Source organism: Microtus pennsylvanicus, chromosome 7 (genome assembly GCF_037038515.1).
Source record: "Microtus pennsylvanicus isolate mMicPen1 chromosome 7, mMicPen1.hap1, whole genome shotgun sequence".
Lineage (NCBI taxonomy): Eukaryota > Metazoa > Chordata > Mammalia > Rodentia > Cricetidae > Microtus > Microtus pennsylvanicus.
The window spans coordinates 9464577-9484099 of record NC_134585.1 but is presented as its reverse complement, the minus strand read 5'-3'; the positions used below and the strand labels follow the sequence as shown (position 1 = coordinate 9484099).

General features: G+C 43.8%; 1 protein-coding gene across 5 annotated transcripts in view; it reads right to left on the bottom strand.

The window, feature by feature from the left end:
* Positions 1 to 19523, bottom strand: part of Adarb1 (adenosine deaminase RNA specific B1) — a 123300-nt gene that overhangs the window by 25213 nt on the left and 78564 nt on the right. For 2 of the 5 annotated variants that reach the window (XM_075979871.1, XM_075979867.1), the window contains exons 2-6: positions 13420 to 13490; positions 9057 to 9991; positions 3979 to 4093; positions 1532 to 1700; positions 739 to 917 (exon numbers count right to left, since the gene is read on the bottom strand). In XM_075979871.1, coding sequence (XP_075835986.1) covers positions 739 to 917; positions 1532 to 1700; positions 3979 to 4093; positions 9057 to 9991; positions 13420 to 13490 — 1469 coding nt within the window. Of the gene's footprint in view, positions 1 to 738; positions 918 to 1531; positions 1701 to 3978; positions 4094 to 9056; positions 10040 to 13419; positions 13495 to 19523 lie in introns of those variants that run through there. The other 3 variants (XM_075979869.1, XM_075979868.1, XM_075979870.1) reach the window with 3 other exon arrangements.

The window sequence follows — 19523 nt, the reverse complement described above, 5'->3', positions numbered from 1 at the left end:
GAACATGGAAAAACGTGATTTACATTTTCATTGAGATGATTTCTATAATTAACGAGTGGAAACAAATGGAGAAAATGGCTAAGATTTGCTAATTCTGAGTGATAGATACTCAGGTGCTTGTTATACACTAACTTTTGTATTTTTATCATTTCAAAAATAAATACAGACAAACACAGAAATTCATAGGAGTGTGTGAAGGTATTTCCAGTGATTAGCAGTGAGTTATAGGAATATGAATGACTTTAATCTTTTTAATTTTTTTAAAAGAGTAGTAATTATTTACAGTGAGTATTGCAGTTTTTATAGCCAAGGAAATCCATTTGCAATTCATGGTGCTTCGGCTTGAGAGTAGGAATGTACATACTAACTGTTATAAAACCACAGTCTATGGCTGGCCTCCCAAGGATGGGACAGACACTAGGGGCCTTGATGGCCTTTGTCCACCTCCTCTGTGACATAGCCTCAGCACACATGCCTCAGTCAGCACTTACTGGAAATACAGGGGTCACTTAGAGGTTGCTTAAGGCTGGAAATGCCTTCATTCCACTCTAATTACTTAACCAAAATTAGCACCTTTCTTTTAGAATTAGCATTTTTCATTCATAAATTTTAGATTAATTTGGAAGAAAGAATTTGTACTCTTATCAAATCCATACCTAAGGCTGAAATTTAAAAAAAAAAAAAGAACATTGATGTGGATGTGTTCTAACACTACATTATATTATGTTTCTTAAAAACCTGTCAGCTGGTGAGAGTCTGGCGTCATACCCTCTAGCACTGGCTCGTGCGGAGAGAATATTCTGGCATCTCCACAGGGAGAGGTGCTGATGTACAGGTGGAACTGTACAGTATCTTTCAGCCGGAACCCACCCCGTTCTGACTTCTGAAAGATGGACTTTTTCTGGTCTTCTTTGTTACTGCAAGGGAAAAGCCGTGAGAGTGACAATTAAAGGTGTGTGCGGCCAACAGGGGTCTATGGTCCCTTCAGTGATTAATATGTCATCAATTGTGAGTGACTATTTCTTCACGGGTGAGACCGCAAGGTGGAAAGACCACATGGGAGAAACGGCATTGTCAAGAGGAGCAGTCAGGTGCAAGGTCAGCTCTGACCATGCCCAGTGATAAACTGAAGATGACCTTCTTTACCAGGCAGTTTAGGAAGACATGTTTATATTCACAATGCATGATTCACAATGCATGAGACAAAAACCACCATCTCAAATAGGGACTTGAAATTTACAGATAGGTTATGATTCTCAGTATGAATCTTATGTAAGTATGCTTGTTTGTGTGTGTGTATGTATGTATGTTTATGAGTTAGTTCACTCTAGTTCATAACTGAGCATCATGGGAGAGTGGGACCTGCTCAGACAGCATCACAAGAGAGCAAGGGTTGGCATTAGTATTCCTCACACAGTTTTGGTCCTGAGAGTTCCTAAGTGCTTATACAAACAAGTCAAGTCTATGCAATGCTTTCTGAAAGAAAGTATTTTTAAAATAGCTTCCTTCACTTGTTTATTCCTAAACTTACTTTAAATAAAGCTCAAGTTGTGCATAAAGAAACCTGAGCAGGGACCTTCGGGAGATTATCTCTGCATGGCAGTCATTTAGTGCAAGGCCACGGTCACTCATGTATTCACCGTTGATACATTTCGTCCCTGTTGAAACACTTATCACCTTGGCATCTTTGACGTCTGTACCTGAAAGACAGGAGAGTGACTGGCAACTAATGACACTGGTCTGTTTGACATATGCTCTCGGCAACTGGACTACTTAGGGTCAGCTGAACACTTAACCTTGCTTTCATATGTCTCAGTGTCTCCTGATTCCTACCCAAGAAATCTGAACCTTAAATAGGTTCAGACTTTGTTCTGTACCACTTCCAGGAGGCTACCTTCCTCACCCTGTAGTCTATACCCTAAATTTCATGTGGTCACTTCCACTGGCATGCAGGGGTGTTTGAACATTCACCCTTGACTATAGGTAAGAAGCACTACACAAATTGCCTGGAATTAGCTTCTAAAGTAAAATATTAAAGAGACTAGGAGGAACAGCTTAAAGGCCCAAGAGTACCAAGGCCCACATTTTTATTAGTAATCTTTCACACTCAACCATGTCAAGAGTGAAATACACAATGTAACCTTCCAGAGAGGGAAAATCATGATTAAATCCTATGAAATAGATCACTGACCCAGACATGCTACAAAAACCTGGATATGAAAGGGGATGTGTCTCAGTGGTAAAACATATACCTGACATGGGTAAGGCCCTGGAATACATCCCTAGAATAACAACAGAAAACAAAAAACAAAATCCAACAGCATCAACAAACCAATCCTGAGTATGACCTTCAAGCAGACTTGTTGACTGAAATAGGTGTGTTCTATGTGCTGTGAGGGCTGATTGTTAACTGTCAACTTGACAGACTCTAGAAATCACCTAGGATGTAGGTCTCTGGGTACATGTGTAAGGGCTTATCTAGATCAGGTTGGCCTTTGGGCATACCTATGGAAGACCTTTCTTGATAGACTGAGATGGGAAGACCCACCACTGTGTACAGCACCATTCCCTGAGCTGGGGTCCCAGACTGCATAAAAGGGAGAAAAGGAAGCTAAGCAAAACATTCGTCTTCTCCTAACCCCAGCACTTGGGAGGCACACAGTAGGTGGATCTTTGTGAGTTTGAGACTAGTATGGTCTACAGAGCAAGTTCCAGTTCAGCCACGGCTACACAGAAACCAAAAAGATACAAAAGGCTAGTCCTTCAGGTGATTGGCATTATTAGGCTTTTCTGTTTTCTGTAACAGAATTCTTGAGAGAACAATTTAAAAGGGAAATATTAATTTTGACTCAGAATTATAGGTTTTAGTCCAACAAGACAAAGTGGAACAGAACAGCTTGTAGCAGAGCAGTTTATATATGATGGTGACCAGGAAAGGGGTGTGTTTATGAGTGTGAGTATGTGTGTGTGGGTGCAAATGTGAAGGAGAGAGAGGAGAGAGAAAGAGAGACAAACAGAAAGAATGAAAGTGATACGCTTAGATTAATGGGCTTCCCCTATTGCCATTTTTAGACTCTTTTTGAGCCATTAGCCTATGGGAAGCTGCCAGACACTTCTGGGCAGGTCTTCCATCCTTGTTCCTCTCTGGAATGCCCGCAGAGACACACCTCTGAGGTGTGCTTTACCAGCTTCCAAGGATTTTCAGATTTCACATCACTATCACTATTGGGGGTAGTGACACCAATAAGGCACAAAGGATCCACGCTTCAAGAGAAGCCAGACAGTAAGTACTACACTGTTTCTCGAGCATATCGGGTTATAATGATGTCATACGGTGATATAGCGTGCTCTCTCCAAAGGAAAAGACAGGTTAAAAAGTTGAACATTTTGGGGACTAAAGAGATGGTTCAGTAAATAAGAGCACTTGCTGCTCTTACTAAGAATCCAGGTTTATTTCCCAGCACCCACATGGCAACTAAAACATCTGTAATTACAGTTTCAAGAAAATTGAAAGCCCTCTTCAGGCCTCTGAGGGCACTGTATGTGGTAGACTTATACACATAAGAGCAACATACACACGTGCACACACACACTCTCTCTCTCTTTTTAAAAGTTGAATATTTTGGGTTGCAGAGGCAGCCTGGTCTACTAAGTGAGTTCCATGAGAGTCAGAGCTGTTACACAGAAAAACCCTGTCTTGGAAGCTAAAAAAGTTGACTATTTTGGTTGAAAAGTTTGTTTTACCTAAGTTGGCTTTTTTTTTGGGGGGGGGGGCAGTTGCTAGGGATTGAACTCAAGAATCCTGACTGCTAAACGTGTGTCCTACCCACTAAGCTATGTTCTCAGTCTAAGGAGGAAAAGGCTCTGATGCATAAAAACAGAAAGAATAAAAGGCAATTTTCTGTTGGTGTCACAAGAGAGCATTTATGCTTTTCAAACCAGACAGCAGACAGGCTGGACAGCAAGCCAGATGCTTACCTGTGGTCATCACTACTCCAGAAAGCACTTTTCTTCGTGCGTGGGGGGAGGAAAAGTTGTCTGTCAGGTCGCTAAACTTACCCAGGACCAGGCGAGAGACAGCATCTGCCAGTACCTGGGTGAAGAGCAGAGACCAAGTTTAGGGCCAGGGGATCCCTGTGGCGGAACCACTCTTTCTCAGTGTCAGCACACTGCTGTCTACTGTAAAGAAGAATCTTACAGCCTCACTTCTCCTCTAGAAAACCCACAGGCACACCCAGCAAACAAGGGTGTGTGTGAATGGGGCGGGAATGGGGGCAGGGAGAAAAGTCATCAGTGTAAAAGTTTTACCTAGCATGGATCCTGTGTGCTATACTACTCACGGCCTGGCAACATGGGTGCACTAGTGCAACTGTGGCAAGACTGTTACTGTTACTTTACAGTGGAACTGGAGGCCCACTCTACACAAGGAGATTCATGCCTGGCACTGCAGACCTGTCCCAAAGCCCATGGCTGGGGAGCTCATGGCCTTAGAGATGTTTTGCTAAGTGGACATGCTGTCAAACTGCCTCGTAAATATTTATGTTTATACTCAAAGACCAGTGCTGCTCTTAGTCTTAGAGAAACATGTCTTTGTGCAGCCTGCAGCGGTGAGTGTAGAGACTGATAACAGGTAAAAGTGATGGGAACCAGTAACTGTTGAATGCTTAGCCCTGAACAGAATGTCTCTATTATCTCCTGTAAGGCTAAGAGAACATTGTGGAAAAGGGATAGAAAAAAAGTGCGAGGTGGAGGATGTGAAAAAGCGCTGAGAAATACCGTCTTCTAGACATGACACAGCTTCTGTAACCACTCCCTGCCTTTGGAAGAGCATTAGTGGTTACCCACGCAATGCCTGAAAAAGGCTGGGTTCTGTCAACATTCTATTATGGATGGGTGGGTGTATTAGCTTCTTTTCTTGTTGCTGTGGTAAAATACCCTAGCAAATGCAATTTAGGGGAGAAAGGGCTTATTTGGCTCACAGGTTACAGTCCATCATGGCAGGGAAGTCATAACAACAGGAGCTTGAGAGAACTGGTCACCTTATATCCACAGTCAAGAGCAGAGGGCAATGAACTGATCCATAATTCTACTGCTCAGTTTGCTTTTTCTATTCTTAGACAATCTAGGTATCCCTGCTGGGGGAAGATGCTACACATCAGGTGGGTCTTCGCCCCCATTGATTAATATAACCAAGATACTCCCTACCCCCAGTGCCCCAGGCCATCCTAATATAGATAATCCTTCATGAAGACTGCCTTCCCAGGTGGTTCTAGGTTATAATCATAATATTGAGGAAGAGAGTGGCTCTGAGGCTCCAGCTATCCCTAAAGACCTATAGGAAGTTAATGGTGGCTGGGGGAGAGGAAATTATTTTCCTCGGTGGTGTAGCTACTGGTAAATTGCTCTTGCTCAAGTAAATAACTCCTTACCCATACTTGTGCAAGCAATCCTAATTAGACACAGTGGGTCACACACAAAAAGAAAATGACATGAAAGTAGGAAGAAGGTGTGGTGGTTTGAAAGAAAACGGCCCCAAAGGGAGTTGGTACTAATAGGAGGTGTGGCCTTGTTGGAGTAGGTATGGTCTTGCTGGAGGAAGTATGTCACTATGAGGTTGGGTTTTGAGTTCTCCTTTGCTCAAGCTGCACTCAGTGAGACAGACCACTTTCTCTTGCCTGCATATCAAGATGTACCCAGCATCATGTGTGCCTGCACATCGCCATGCTCCCCACCATGAATTGTAAGCCACCACCTCAATTAAACGTTTTCCTTTATAAGAATTGCTGTGGTCATGGTGTCTTCACAGCAATAGAAACCCTAATGAAGGGAGCTTGTTGGGAAGGAGTTCAGTGGGGGTAGGGAAGGATAAGAGATGATACTGGGAGGGAGGAAATGCTCAGAGAAATAGATATGACATTGTGAAAGAATGAATTTTTCAAATGTACATTTTTGTGATGTGGGATTCCCCTCTGTATGCTGTGAATATCATTAGTTAATAAAGGAACTGCATTGGGCCTATAGCAAGCTATAAGGGAACAGAGCTAGGCAGGAAAACTAAACAGAATGCTGGGAGAAAGGAGGCAGAGTCAGAGAGAAGCCATGGAGCCACAGCCAGAGACAGATGTGCTGAAACTTTGCTGGTAGGCCACAGCCTCGTGGTGATACACAGATTAATGGAGATGGGTTAAATTAAGATGTAAAAGTTAGCCAATTAGAGCTAATGGGACAAGCACTGATTTAAATAATATAGTTTCTGTGTGATTATTTCAGGGCTAAGCGGCCAGGAACTAACTAGCGGCCTCCTCCAACATTTTTGAAGTTTTAATTTCATATAAGGGCAGGCACAGCTCCAAGTGACTTTTCTGCAGAAGTGCGAGCCCCTGACACTATGCAATGTATACTGTGAGACATGAGCAACTGAAGAACACAAGTATCTCTGACTCTCTGAAAAGGCCTTATGGACCTTACCCTTCGTGGCTGGGGCTGTACTCAACGAAAGTGTAAAGATCCTAAATGTAGCTGGGCATAGTGGCCTACTCCTTTAATCCAGTACTTGGGAGGCAAAGGTAAGTTGATCTCTTGCAAGTTCAGGACAGCTTGGTCTCTATAGTGAGTTCCAGGACAGCCAGAGCTACACAGGGAAACCCTGCCTCAAAAAACAAACAAACAAAACAAAAACAACAAAACAGAAAAAACAAAGAAAAGATCCTATACCCCAACTACTCACCTTCAATAACACACCTATGGGTGAGGACCTGCTTTACAGTTGATTCTTGACAACACCACACTGGCAAACCTGCTATAGCAGAGTGCCACAGGTGTGGTATGGCCAACGCTGTCTGACTTTACATCCCCACCCCAGCCTGGAATATCAGAAAGGCAGATAGCCCTCAGGCTGGGGATGCTTGGTCCAAGCCAAGAGATATTTTAGGGAAAAAGCAAGAATTTACATCTATCCTGGAATGCAGGTCCTAAGTCTCCCCACCCTGGACCCCTGCATATAACCACTGAGATTGGTCCTGGAAGTCCATTCTGAAAAGACTTTACTGTCTTCATCCTCTGTGGTTCATAAATTTCTGAGCTACCCTGGGGCTTTAAAGGGGGCAGTGCTGGTTGTGCCACTGAGCAAAGATGTGACGATACAGCTCTGTTGTTCCTAGACTCTAAGTGGCTCCAAATAAGAGGTCTAGAAATCTTGACATCTAGGACCCAGAAGGAAGCAGCATTAAGAGGCAAGGAGGGGACCAGCCTACCTCAACATGACTAGATCCTGAAAAATGCCATTTTCCTCCCCAGGTGAGAGGCTCAATCCTTTCCATACAAAGCCACTGAGGCAGCCACTCAAGAAGACAGGGCTAGCAGGGTGTGGTGGGGTACATGCCTTTAATCTCAGTACTCCCAGAGACAGGCAGATCTTTGTAAGTTTGAGGTCAGCCTGCTCTACATAGAGAGTTCAAGACCACCAGGGTAACATAGAGAGACCCGTCTCAAAACAAACAAACAAATGACAACAACAAAAAGCAGGGCTGAGTCCACCTGTCCTCAGACCATCTATGTGCTATCCCTCTGTGGGATCCATGGCATCTGAAAGAGTTTCAGTGTTTTGGCTACCACTGTCAACATTAAAGGAAGACAAGCCACATCAAATGGAACGTTAAACTCAGGCCAACAGATTTTAATAAATCCAAGTCTGGAAATAAAAGTCACTTGGGATCTAGTACCATTAGTTTGTAAAATAACCAATAGATTACTTGGTTATTTTATTCTTGGAGGGATGTTAATAAGGGACTAATTGGGAAATAAGTACATGTCACAGAAAGTCAGTAAAACACCAAATTCGTTCCTCTAGACTAAGCTGTACTTGGTTGCTTTAGGCAAAGCAGAACAAGTCTTTTTTAAAAACCAATATTTGTGTTTAACCCCAGAACTTGGGAGACAGAAGCAGATGGATCTTGGTGAGTTCAAGGCTGGCCTGATCTACATAGCAAGTTCCAGACCAGACGGGCTATATAATGAGACCCTTCCTTTAAAAAAAAAAACAAAACAAAAACCAGCAAGAACTATGGTCACCTCAACTCTAGCTGTATCACAGGCCAGAGAGAAAGAGCCACACCTGTCTCCCAGGAGAATGCAAACCTTTCTATTCACAGCATTTGCTAACTTGTTAATTCACTAATTCTGGTCAATTGCTTCCACACTAAAGAGCACTGTGGCAAAAAAGAATTAAGATAGAACACTGAAAAACAGATCAGTGAAATCTGGGATTCCAAGAACCCAGACACAGTCAATGATCTGGGATTTGATGAGGACTGAAGGTCCCTTTCCCTTCTTCCTCCTTCAGAGACCCATCCTGAGCTACTCCAACATTTCCTTTCCTCATGGTGAGTTTTCTGTGAGGGGCACAAACTTGAGTAGCTGTCCATGTCCAACTGGAGCAGGGAGAAGCCCACACAGATGCCACAGAGGAAATTTGGCACATAGAAAGTCCTAGCAACTGGCACTTTCTAGAGTGTTTATGAAAGGGCTCCTTGCCACACCCTCTATCCTGCCAATATGTTCCCTACTGTTCTGGGGCTAGTGTCCCATCACCCTGACCTCAATAGGGGCCTTCAGCTGCAGACTGGCCAGCAGCCCTTATTCTGGGCACGATTTCTCTGTGAAATGTCTCAAGGGATGCCCCACTGAACAAAGGACAAAATTCCAGAGTCTGGGCTCCCGGCCCCATTCCCAATAAAGGATTGCTAAGGGGGAGGGTCCCTTTAGGGCAGAATTAAATGGAAAGGCGATTGTGGCTGTCCTGGTGCGATTCCTGAGGTATCCCTGCTCTGCACTGTCATGACCCTAGTGAGCATAAATCAGAGGAGATTAAATCAGATCCTCAGTGACCAAGTGACTACGTGAACTGAGGCAAAGTCACTCCATAGTCAGACTTACCAACAACTGTTCCTGCTAAGTGCTTAGTAACATTGGAGTCAAAGTAATAGTGAAGACTAAAGATGCTTAAAATGTCATCAAAGGAAACAGCCACTCATTTGCAAGCACTCATTTTTCCTCACCTGTGGCAAATGCAACTGAAGACCCTCGCTGAGAACAGGCTGGCGAGATGGTGTTTGGTCCAAGTGCAAATTGAAGACAGTAGCCAAGGCAGACTGTGCAGCCCGGGCCTTGGCAAGCTTCTTGTTTCTCCCTGAGCCCTCAAAGAACTGGCCATCTACCACCACGGACATGACAAAGCTCTTGGCATGGCTCTCCCCGCTCTCGGAGAGGAAGTCATACTTCAGCCCTGGACGCAGCTCATTCAAGATCATCACAGGATTCTTCCCACTTGGGGGTGGAAATGGTGGTGGGATGGGCAGAGGAGGCTGGGTGAGGCTGGCAGGCACTGGGGAGGCTGACAGGCTAGCATCTCCACTTGAGCTGAAGGAGTCATCCCCATTGGAGCCTACATAGAAGGGTGGCTCTGACTTGTCTGGAGTCTCGAAGCCATTAAAGAGTGTGTCGGGGAAGTCGGCCTGGTCAGATGTGAAGTCTGTGTTCACAGAGAGGGTCCTTCCCATGGCCAGGTGGGCCTCAGAGGCATTGGGAAACTGGACAAAAGACCTCAGGGCCTTCTCAGCGGCATGGAGTTTTGCCTTTTTCTTTGTAGGGCCAGAGCCCTCAAAGACCTGCCCGTTCACCTCCACAGACATGACAAACAGAGGCGCATGCACAGGTCCTGTCTGGGATAGCAGCATGTACTGTAAGCCAGGTTTGATCTCGTTCAGCTGCATCAGGGCATTCTTGGGCAGAACCGGCCCTGGTGTTTTCCTTCGCTTCTTCAGGCGGTACTTGGAGTGGCCATTGCTGCCCTCCTCTAGGGGCCGCTTCCTGCTGGTGCTACCACCACCCCCGTTGGAGAGCGGAATAGCCTCGCCAGGCCCAGGTGTGCTGCTGTCCTTGGGGGGCATGTTGTCCAGATTGCGGTTTTCCTTAACATCAGTGCTGCTGGAACCTGTGGTGCCCAGAAAGAGTAACTTACAACGCCTTCGTTGCAGGATCTTGTAAATGCAAAATTTATAGATTCCTTTATCTCTTTGTAGCTGGGTAAGTGATGTGTGTGTGTATTTCCTTCCTTAGTGCAATTGTGAAGAACTACACACTGACCAAAGACATAGCTGTTGGGGCTCAAATGCACTTTGAGGTTTTGGGGTTTTTTGTTTGTTTTTTAAACTAACACCTATTCTCTCTTCTAGTTACTTTATCAATTTCTTCTGCATTAGAAGATAAAATGTTTAAATTATTTTCTCTACCAAAGATATCCTAAATCATTCTAACTTACCAGCTGTTAAGTTTATCCACAAAGACTCACACCAATGCTAATGAAGTGGCCTCTGAATCCATCAGTCACAGGCAGCATTTATCTCAGCATTGTCTTCCTTTGCCAGAACACTGACCTTAACTGACAGCAATGTTTAAATCGCAGCACTTCTCAGCAGAGGAGGTGCCACTTAGAAATGTGTCTTCACAACTTATTTGGCTCTTGAGGCTCCAAATACCTAACAAATATCTGATTATTCGGTTTAGTTTATGAATCAATCATAGAAAACTGCTTATATAATAAAAATATTATGACTTTATAGATTTATTTTTGAAAAATAATGTATACATTTAAGTTTTTTTCATTATATATCAGTGCTATTTGCTCCAGAATCTTTAATAAATTTTATCTAAGAAACTATATAAGAATGAGATACAGAACTGGAGCAGCAGGCAAGCTGTGATCCTAATTTTACAACATGCCACAACCCTGCCTTTCTAAAGACAGTTGGTAGGTTTCCAGAATAACTTGGTGATCTTGCGTTTCAAATGTACTTTACATGGCAAAATAAAAGGTTATTTTGATATTTAAATGGGAAATAAATGTCAGGCATGATCGTGCATACCTGTTATTCTACGACTCAGAGGGGTGTTGAAAGTCAGAGGAAAAACTGGCTGCACACAGCCATGACCTTGTCTCATCCTCCCACCAAGAAAAAAGAGAAACTATTTTTTCAAAGTGGGGAGTGTTCAGTCCTCCCTTTAAGTTTATTAAGCTTTCTTTAAAAAGCAACAATAATTTCTCTTTTATCACTTGGTTTTGCAATCTTGTGCAGTGTGCCAGGGCAATAGAGCTGTGGAGTGTTTACTGAGATCTCCAACCACTAGCTCCAAAAATCCAAAGTAAATCTTACTGGATGAACATATTCCTAAATATGGTGGCTCCAGGGTCTGTTTTCACTATGCAATACACCAACAGATTTTCTTTATGTCAAACAATCTGAAAACACTGAAAATGTTCCTTAGTGAGCCTGTGGGCAGGGTTAATGTGAGGAACGTCCTGGTTGTTGCCATCTCTGGAGTTAAGGATCACAGATGCCCCAGGCCATCATCATTCAGCTGAGACAGCAAAGATGACCAAGATAAACTCAGTCCATGGAAAATCTCATGTGTGAGGTGGGAGAAGGGGTCTCTCAATAGACACCTCTTCCCCAGAATACTCCTGACACACACACCACTTCTCCCAGCTGACAAAGCTAATGGAATGGGCACTAAATTTTCATTTATAACATCCTCCAGCAAAAGACCGGTAGGTTACTCCTTTCGGTACTCAGGGAACAAAAGGTGAAAAGGCAGAGCAGAGACGGACAGAGATTAATAAACGGGGAGAACATCACATACTACATTCTGCTCACAGCTCGAGTTCATCAGTAAACAGTATGACCAGCATAGAAACAAACATCAAGGCACTCCGGCAAGCATTTAGCCAAACATTAACGGTGACAAACAGCCAAATGCCCTCAGAACTAAGGTAACAGTATAGATTATGAGAAAAAAAATACACTTTCTGTGACAGCTGAAATCATTCTCAACTCTTACTCACTTCAGAAGAAAAGGTACCCATCACATGTTATCAAAAAATGCTCCTGAACAAACAAAAATAAAATACTCCAATTAGAGACAGAGCCCACTCTCTGCTGAAGCAGGCACTCTCTCTGCATACCACACTGTTGCATTTAGAATCTGAAGGGAATCAGTAGAACTTTAACTGCTTTTAAAACCGCAAGAGATATATGACTGACATTTCAAGTTTGCACTAGACCCGAGAGTTTATTTTTACAGGAATATTATTTGGGAGGACCCTTCCTTAGTTAAATTACCCAAGGCTCAACAGTGATGGTCATAGCTGGAGACACAACCCACAGTCCCCAGCCAGCAGGTAGCTCTGGGGACACCTTCACATATTCCCCAGGGGAGGGTTACTGGACTGGCACAGCACTGGCAATACTGTCTGAAATGTAGTTTTAGACCTGGCAACACTGAGAGTGATGGGTGGATCTGCCAGCAAAACCACAGCTTAAAACATCTCAAGAGGCGACCTGAGGAGAAACAACCAGTGAGCTGTAAGCAGTGCCCACGTCAGCTGAGGCAAAAGCATGCCAGCTACACTATTCGGAATGGCACTGGGCAGCTGCTTCATGCCAGTCAGTGGTGATTCTCAGGGTAGAGGGTGTCTGCTGCACAGCCCACCCCAGACCCAGCACAGCAGTACAGACTCGCCTGTCTCACACAGTGCTGTGAGACTCTGGGTGTCCAAGAATTGCAGAGCAAGAGTCCCTGCCACTGGGCTGAGTCACAGAGAGCGTGCTGAGCCTGGTTCTCACCAGTATACCACCCCCAGGAAAAGCTGCATGTTCTTCCTTCAGACAGACAGAGCACCTTAGCTGGAAAAGTGCCCTCTTCAAAGCAACTTCCCCTTTAGACCTGCTCCTCTCTGGGACTGAGGGTGGGCAGAAGTGTCTGGCGACTCACAGAGAACAACGCCAAGGGAGGAAACGTCGGTGTGCCTGAGGCCCCATCCCTGCAGCCCTGTGGAAGACGGTGTGGAGAGCAGAAAAGAGCCCCAGTGAGGGTTTGGTTCACACTAGCAACAATCGCGTTCCAGTCTTCAGAGACTAAGATCATGTGGACACCCTTCCCTCCAATGCATGAGCAGCGACTGTGTCTGAAGGGAGCTTTTTGAACTGTTATCCGGTGACCAGGAGTCTGAGTCAATCAAAAAGGTTTCCTTGAGTTTATACTGATGAAAGTTCAGAGCTTTATTTTAAAAACCACAACTTCACATGAAGCCACACAGCATTATGAGAGAGGCACCTAGAGGCATATTTCGGGAATAAAAGTGATGGTCCCATGGTGATAATGAGGAATGAAAACACTATATAGGTGACTGTAAGAAAAATGTCCACAGTAAATATTGATGCCTGTGATATAAAAACCCACCACTGCCAACAGCCCACATCTTGGGAACCACCAAACTAGTCTTATTGATCAAATTTACAAATGCACTAATATTTTAATGGGACATGAACTATTTGGGTACTATGTAATAGGCCTAGATCTTACTCATATTCTCTTCATCTTCTATATCCATGGTAAAATGCTTTTGAGGGTTTCTTGACTGGCGGAGACCACTTCTGTCTGAAAGACAGAAAGAAAAAATGTTTAGTATGTGATCCTGGCAAAATGAGGTATGGCCTCTGTGTGTACTGATCACCACATCCCTGCAATTAAAAACAAAACATAGATCATAAAAAGTATTGGGCTTTTCCTTCAGGAAGAAATATATTCTCAGTCTCTTTCATCTCCTCTCTTCATGCTCCAGGACACCTGACTTAGCTGCCTTATATGGAAGGACAGTGGAGGTAAGAATGGGGTTGCCACAGAGGAACCTTATGCTCTACTCCAGGGAGTAATAGGCCACTAAGGATTCTAGACCAGGGGTAAGTCTCCCCCATAAGGGCCTGCTGTCAACAGCTTTGTCATAGCTGATCGCAGACTCACAACAAGCTCCAGATGTTCGTCACCTCTGCCCTAGTAGGTCTATGAATGGTGATAGTGATGTCACATACAAGACACCTCAAGTAGTTTACCCACACTTCCATTCACTCCAACAGCATGTCACAGGAGAGCAAAATGTATATAGTAACTTAAATCTAATGCAATTTAGTCAAACACAATTCCTTTGCCACACACAATTATTTCATTAGCAGGAGAAACCAAGAAAGGATCTAAAGAAAACTTACAGCTGCCAAATCACTGACCAATTCAAGGTTTTCATCTTCCCAAATATTTCTGATAAATTACAATTAAGAGAAAAAGGATTTGCAATTTTTGAAACCAATATTTCTTTGAAAACAGAGTTTGTTTTATTAATATCAATAAAGTAATTCCTTGCTTTTAGGGAAATGTTAATTAAATATGCTAGGTAGTACGTATACCTCACATAGCACTGCATGATAGAGTTTCTACACAGAATCCTTCAGTCAAGGTTTTCAAGGGGTTCAAGATGGCTCAAGGATTACAAGCACTGGATGATCTTCAGAGGGCCCAGGTTTGATTCCCTGCACCCACATGGAAGCTCACAACTGACTGTAACTCCAGTCCCAGGAGATATGATACCGGTACTCAGTGGTCTCCACAGGCACTACATGCACATGGTGCGTAGACATACATACATGCAGGCAAAACATCCACACATATAAAATAAAAATAAAATAAATCTTAAAAAGAAAGCTTTTAGGGTGCTATAAAAGCATTATCACTTTATATTAATTCATTGTTTTAAGATATAGTTCGAGTATCTATTATGTTTAAAGCAATGCTGGGTACCATAGGAAACAAAAATCAATCAGATAGATTTTGCAATTGAGGAATCCAAACATTAGCACTGTACAGACAGCTGGTTATGTTAAGGAACTCTTGCTAATAGTTATGGGTGTGGAAACTAGTTAACTGTTAGAGGCACGTACTGAAGTATTTACAGATGAAATGATGATGTCTAGGACTTATTTCAAAATAATTTGGTGCAGTTTGGAAAGAAACAGAGAGAGAAATAATACTGGGCTGGTGACTCTGCAGGGGATGCACATGAAGGGGACAAGCATGTAGGGGACGGGCATGCAGGGGACGGGCACACAGGACCGCTCTGCAATGGTGTATATTTTATACGATTCTGCACTGTATGACTCAGTGTCCTCACTATGAAAAATTTTATTTTTGAGTGTGTGTGGAAGTCAGAGAGTAACTTTGTAAAGTTGGTTCTCTCCTTACACCTGTATGTGGATTCCAGAAATGAACTGAGGTCATCAGGCTTGTACAGCAAGCACCTTTACCTACTGAGCCATCTCACCAGCCCAAATCACAGTGGAAAGTTTGAGGAGAAAGTGGGGGTTTGGTGATGTATCAAGTGTGGGAACACTGCAGCAGGGCAGGCACCTTTAGGAAGGAAGGGGTAAGCTCAGGAAACAGGGATGTAGTTGTTCATTCAGACAAGTTTTGGCCAGAGGTTAGACCGTAATACTGCAGAGACAGAAAATAAGTGGAGGTAAGTTAAACAGGACAGAGAACAGACTCCCCTGAGAAACCCAGACTATGTGGTAAAAAGGAAACTTAACAGAAAGTTCTTGTTCGTTCAGAGGAGGCATAAGACAGGCAGAGGGCACAGAGGCTTCTTTCTGCAATGATGAGTAACTGCAGAGATCAATGACTGTTCAAAGTATTCTGTACCAAGAATAAATAACTGTGGACTGCTTCATCATGGGTGGGACACCTACATCCCTCCCTCCCTCCCTCCCTCCCTCCACACACACACACACACACACACACACACACACACGAATGCATGTGTGCGTGCACACACACACACGAACACATGCACATACACGTGCTCATGCACAAGCGTGCATGTGCATGCACACAAGGCTCAGGGAACATCACTGAAAGGGGGTAAGAGTTGGAGTCAGGTATGGAATGGAGTGGAAAGCTGGTGTCGGCCATTATGTGGTTGGTTATACTCTTGAACTCACAGCAGTTGTGATTACCTGCACAAGACAGGACAGGGAGGGGCTCACAGGCAGTTAATAACTAGTGGTGGAGAGAGAGACATTTTCTTTAGTGGGATAGCCACTGGTAAGGGATTCATGTCCTGTAAACAAACTCATCTATGGTCCTGGAAACAATACAAATGAAACTCTTTGAGTCACACACACCAAAAAAAAAAAAAAAAGTAGTAGAAACAGAGCTAGTTAGGAAGAGGATGGGCATCAGTGGGACTGGGAGGGGACAAGAAAGGATAATTGAAATATGCTCAAAATTCAGTGTGTAGAAAATGGAGAAAATATATTTTATCTTTTCTTCCTGTTCTGTGATATACAACCGAAAACCGCAGATTTTAGAATAAAAGAAATAAGACAACCAGATCAGGTAGTCATGCTGTGTCCTAGAAGCCAAGGTGGTACCCAGAAGCTCTGAAATTTCCTTAAACCTCATTAACCTGACTTGGAGAGGAAGAAATTGGAAATTGCCAAAACCAAAGGGCACAGATCAAAACAAAGCGAACAAAGCCAACCAATCAAACAAGAAAACAAACCCTGACAAAAGCAACTGTTTCTGGTGAGAGGGAAAACTCACCAACAACACTATCTACTATAGCAAAGCTCACAAAAGAGCCCAGCCTGACTCCATCCATGAAGGGCTCTAAATAGGAGCCTGAAGTTCTAGGCAGGGGTGGAATGAGACAAGCCCAAGAGGGGAGTCACAAGGTTCACTCCCGCTAGGCTGAGACAACTCTGTTAGCTACCTGGCAGGAAAAGGCCACCTATTGCTACCACTGGAACCCCTCCATGGCATGTGCATCAGCTCCTGTCTCCAAGTTCCTGCCCTGTTTCAGGTCTTGCCCTCTCTGCTTTTGACAATGAACTGTTACATGGAACTGGGAGTGAAGTAAATCCTTTCCTCCCATGTTGCTTTAGGTCCTGGTGTTTTATCACAATAGTAACCCTATTGTTACTAAGAGACTTTCTTAGGTGGGAAGCAGCAGTGAGTCCCAGCAGAGTTCTGGACTTGCCCCCTCTACCCTACTACTTGCAGTAAGGCACTGTTCCCCTTCCACTTACAGAGTGTGGAAGAGTAGGCTTAAGTGAACTGAAAGACCCTGAGTCTCATGACATCACATGAACAGACTGCAATTAAAACAAACAAAACAAAACGCCTATCACCCAGAGAATCAGAAGGGGGGCTGGAGAGATAGCTCAGTGGCTCTTCCAGAGGACCTGGGTTCAGTTCCCAGCACCTACACAGCAGCTCACAACTGTCTGTAACTCCAGGTCCAGGGGATTTGGCAGGTCAAACACCAGTGCACTTTAAAAAGAAAAGAAAAAAAAAAAAGAATTGAAGTCAGAGAATCCGGAGGGCACCAACAATGAGAACAGTCCACAGATGCCAACGTAGAGATGACAGACAGGTGGAGTGGTCGGGAAAAGAAATTAACACAGACTTCACCCCTAGGAAAAAAGGAAAAGGAGGAAGGCATTGCAATTTCAGCCCTCTGGGTAGAGGCACAGCCAGATAGCTAGATCAGAGTCAGCAAGGGACAGACAGCAGAGCACAGGACAGAGCAGAGCTCAGAACAGATCCTCACAGATGAGCCTAGCAGCCTGGACAAAGGTGCAAGAGTGGCCAGCGGAACACTGAGCCAGGAGAGGTGGAGGCTTAGCACAACCTTGGCACAGCCCCATACTGCATACAAACATGATCTCAAAATGGGTCAGGGACTTAAATACAAAAGAGAACCATGAAACTTGCAGGAAAACCTTAAGAGAAATTGCTTGGAATCCAGGGCCTGGCAGAATTGTCAGACCTGACAGTGTAAGTGCAAGCCAGGAAAGGGAAAATCGATAAACCGGACTTTAGAAATAACCCTGCTCTTATAGGCCATGTTTAAGTACACATTAGGAGGAACCAACTGAAAACCACATACCCAGCAAGGAGGGAAGACAAGAAGATCAACAGTAAAAACAAATACCCAATAAGAAAACTGGAAAAAGTCAGAAAGAAACCATTTGCCACCAAGGACACACGGGTGGGAATCAAGCACAGAAAAACATGTCCACTGTGCCTGGCCATGAGGAAAATGTAGCTTAAGAGAACTAAACACTGCTACACAATGAAGAGAACATCTCACACGAACACCTCAACTCAGGTGCCAAGAGGACTAGAGCAACTACACCTGTGCCTGCTGGCAGGCGCAGGGATGGAAAAGGCACAAGATGGAAAGAAATATAAAGGAGCCAGGAGAACAATAACTAAACATGAAGCTGCCACACGACCCAGCAATGCACTGTGGGGCCTTTATCCCAGAGAAACAAAGGCCTTCATCCTCATAAGCACTGTTTCTCATACTGCACAGGGATCTACATTATCTCACAGGAGAGTTTAATTCAAAGATGGGCAAAAGGCACACAATTAGTCTAATTTCACTTTTTATATAATAAACCAGTAGTCAATGTGGGTGGGAGTTGGCTTTACTTAAATGTCTGCTGCAGTGCTGGATGCTAAGGCACAGGAGGGCACAGCCTGGTGAGGACCACCTAGCTTGCCCAGTCTGCCTGATTGTCCTGCTCTCCCTGAAATTCTGTAAAGGACATGGAAATGTCTCACAGTAGAAAATAATTGTGCTATGCTTGGTGGCGGGTGGGGGACCTGTGTGGTAAGAACAAGAGCTAGAAATCCCTGCAGAGCAGAAGCCAGCACCTACAAATGCCAACCCTCATACCAAAGGTTATAAAACAAAGCAGAGTGAGACGCCAAGAGCTTTACAGCATTTCAAGTGACTGTTTCTCAAAGCCTGAAAAGAAGCTCTTGTGGCCTGAACTATGAACAAGAATTAAAACCCCATCAAAAATCCTAAAGGAAGAAAATTCCAGGGATGGGCTTTATTTGATAGCAACATTCAAAATAACTACTCCATGCTTCAAGATGCCTCCAAGGGCAGCAAGAGTAAGCTAAAGCTGTGAGGCAGCAAGTGCGAAGACTTCTGACTGCACATCAGAAGAGCAGAGACCTGAATTTAACCACTCTGACTTTGCTTCTTTAGCACCACTAGTCAAAGGGATTCTAATAGCAGTGTAGAAAATGAGAAGTTTAAAATAACCATGCAACTCAAAACTAAAGCAGCAACCTGTGGGGAGCATTCCAGGCTGGACACAAGAGCTCCCACACCTGAAGGGCCTCAGCTCAGAGACCGAGTGATGGAATGAAAAGCCAAGCATTAGAACATAACACATTCAGAAGCAATGTTTGGCAAAGATGCTGCTTTAGCCAGGCACGTCCACATGAACTTTCTCTTGACACATGGGACATTCATCTGTCCTTTCTCATTTACCAAACAATACTGTGATTAAATTGGCAATATTTTTTTTTCACTTTTTAAATATAACATTTATTGCTTAGATGGTTTGATACAGAACAGCTTTCTTTTCATTCTGAATCTGGAAGTTCTATACAACTGAGTACAAAGAGAAACAAAAAGTACCAAAACCAAACTTGTGATTCTGTTCATGTGGCGTAAACCAGTTTTGTACATAACATGTAGCAGCAGTTTTTAAGTTCCCTTTAGAAAAATATGAATTCTACAGTTATTATTGTTTCCTGTTTAATGCATGGGCTGA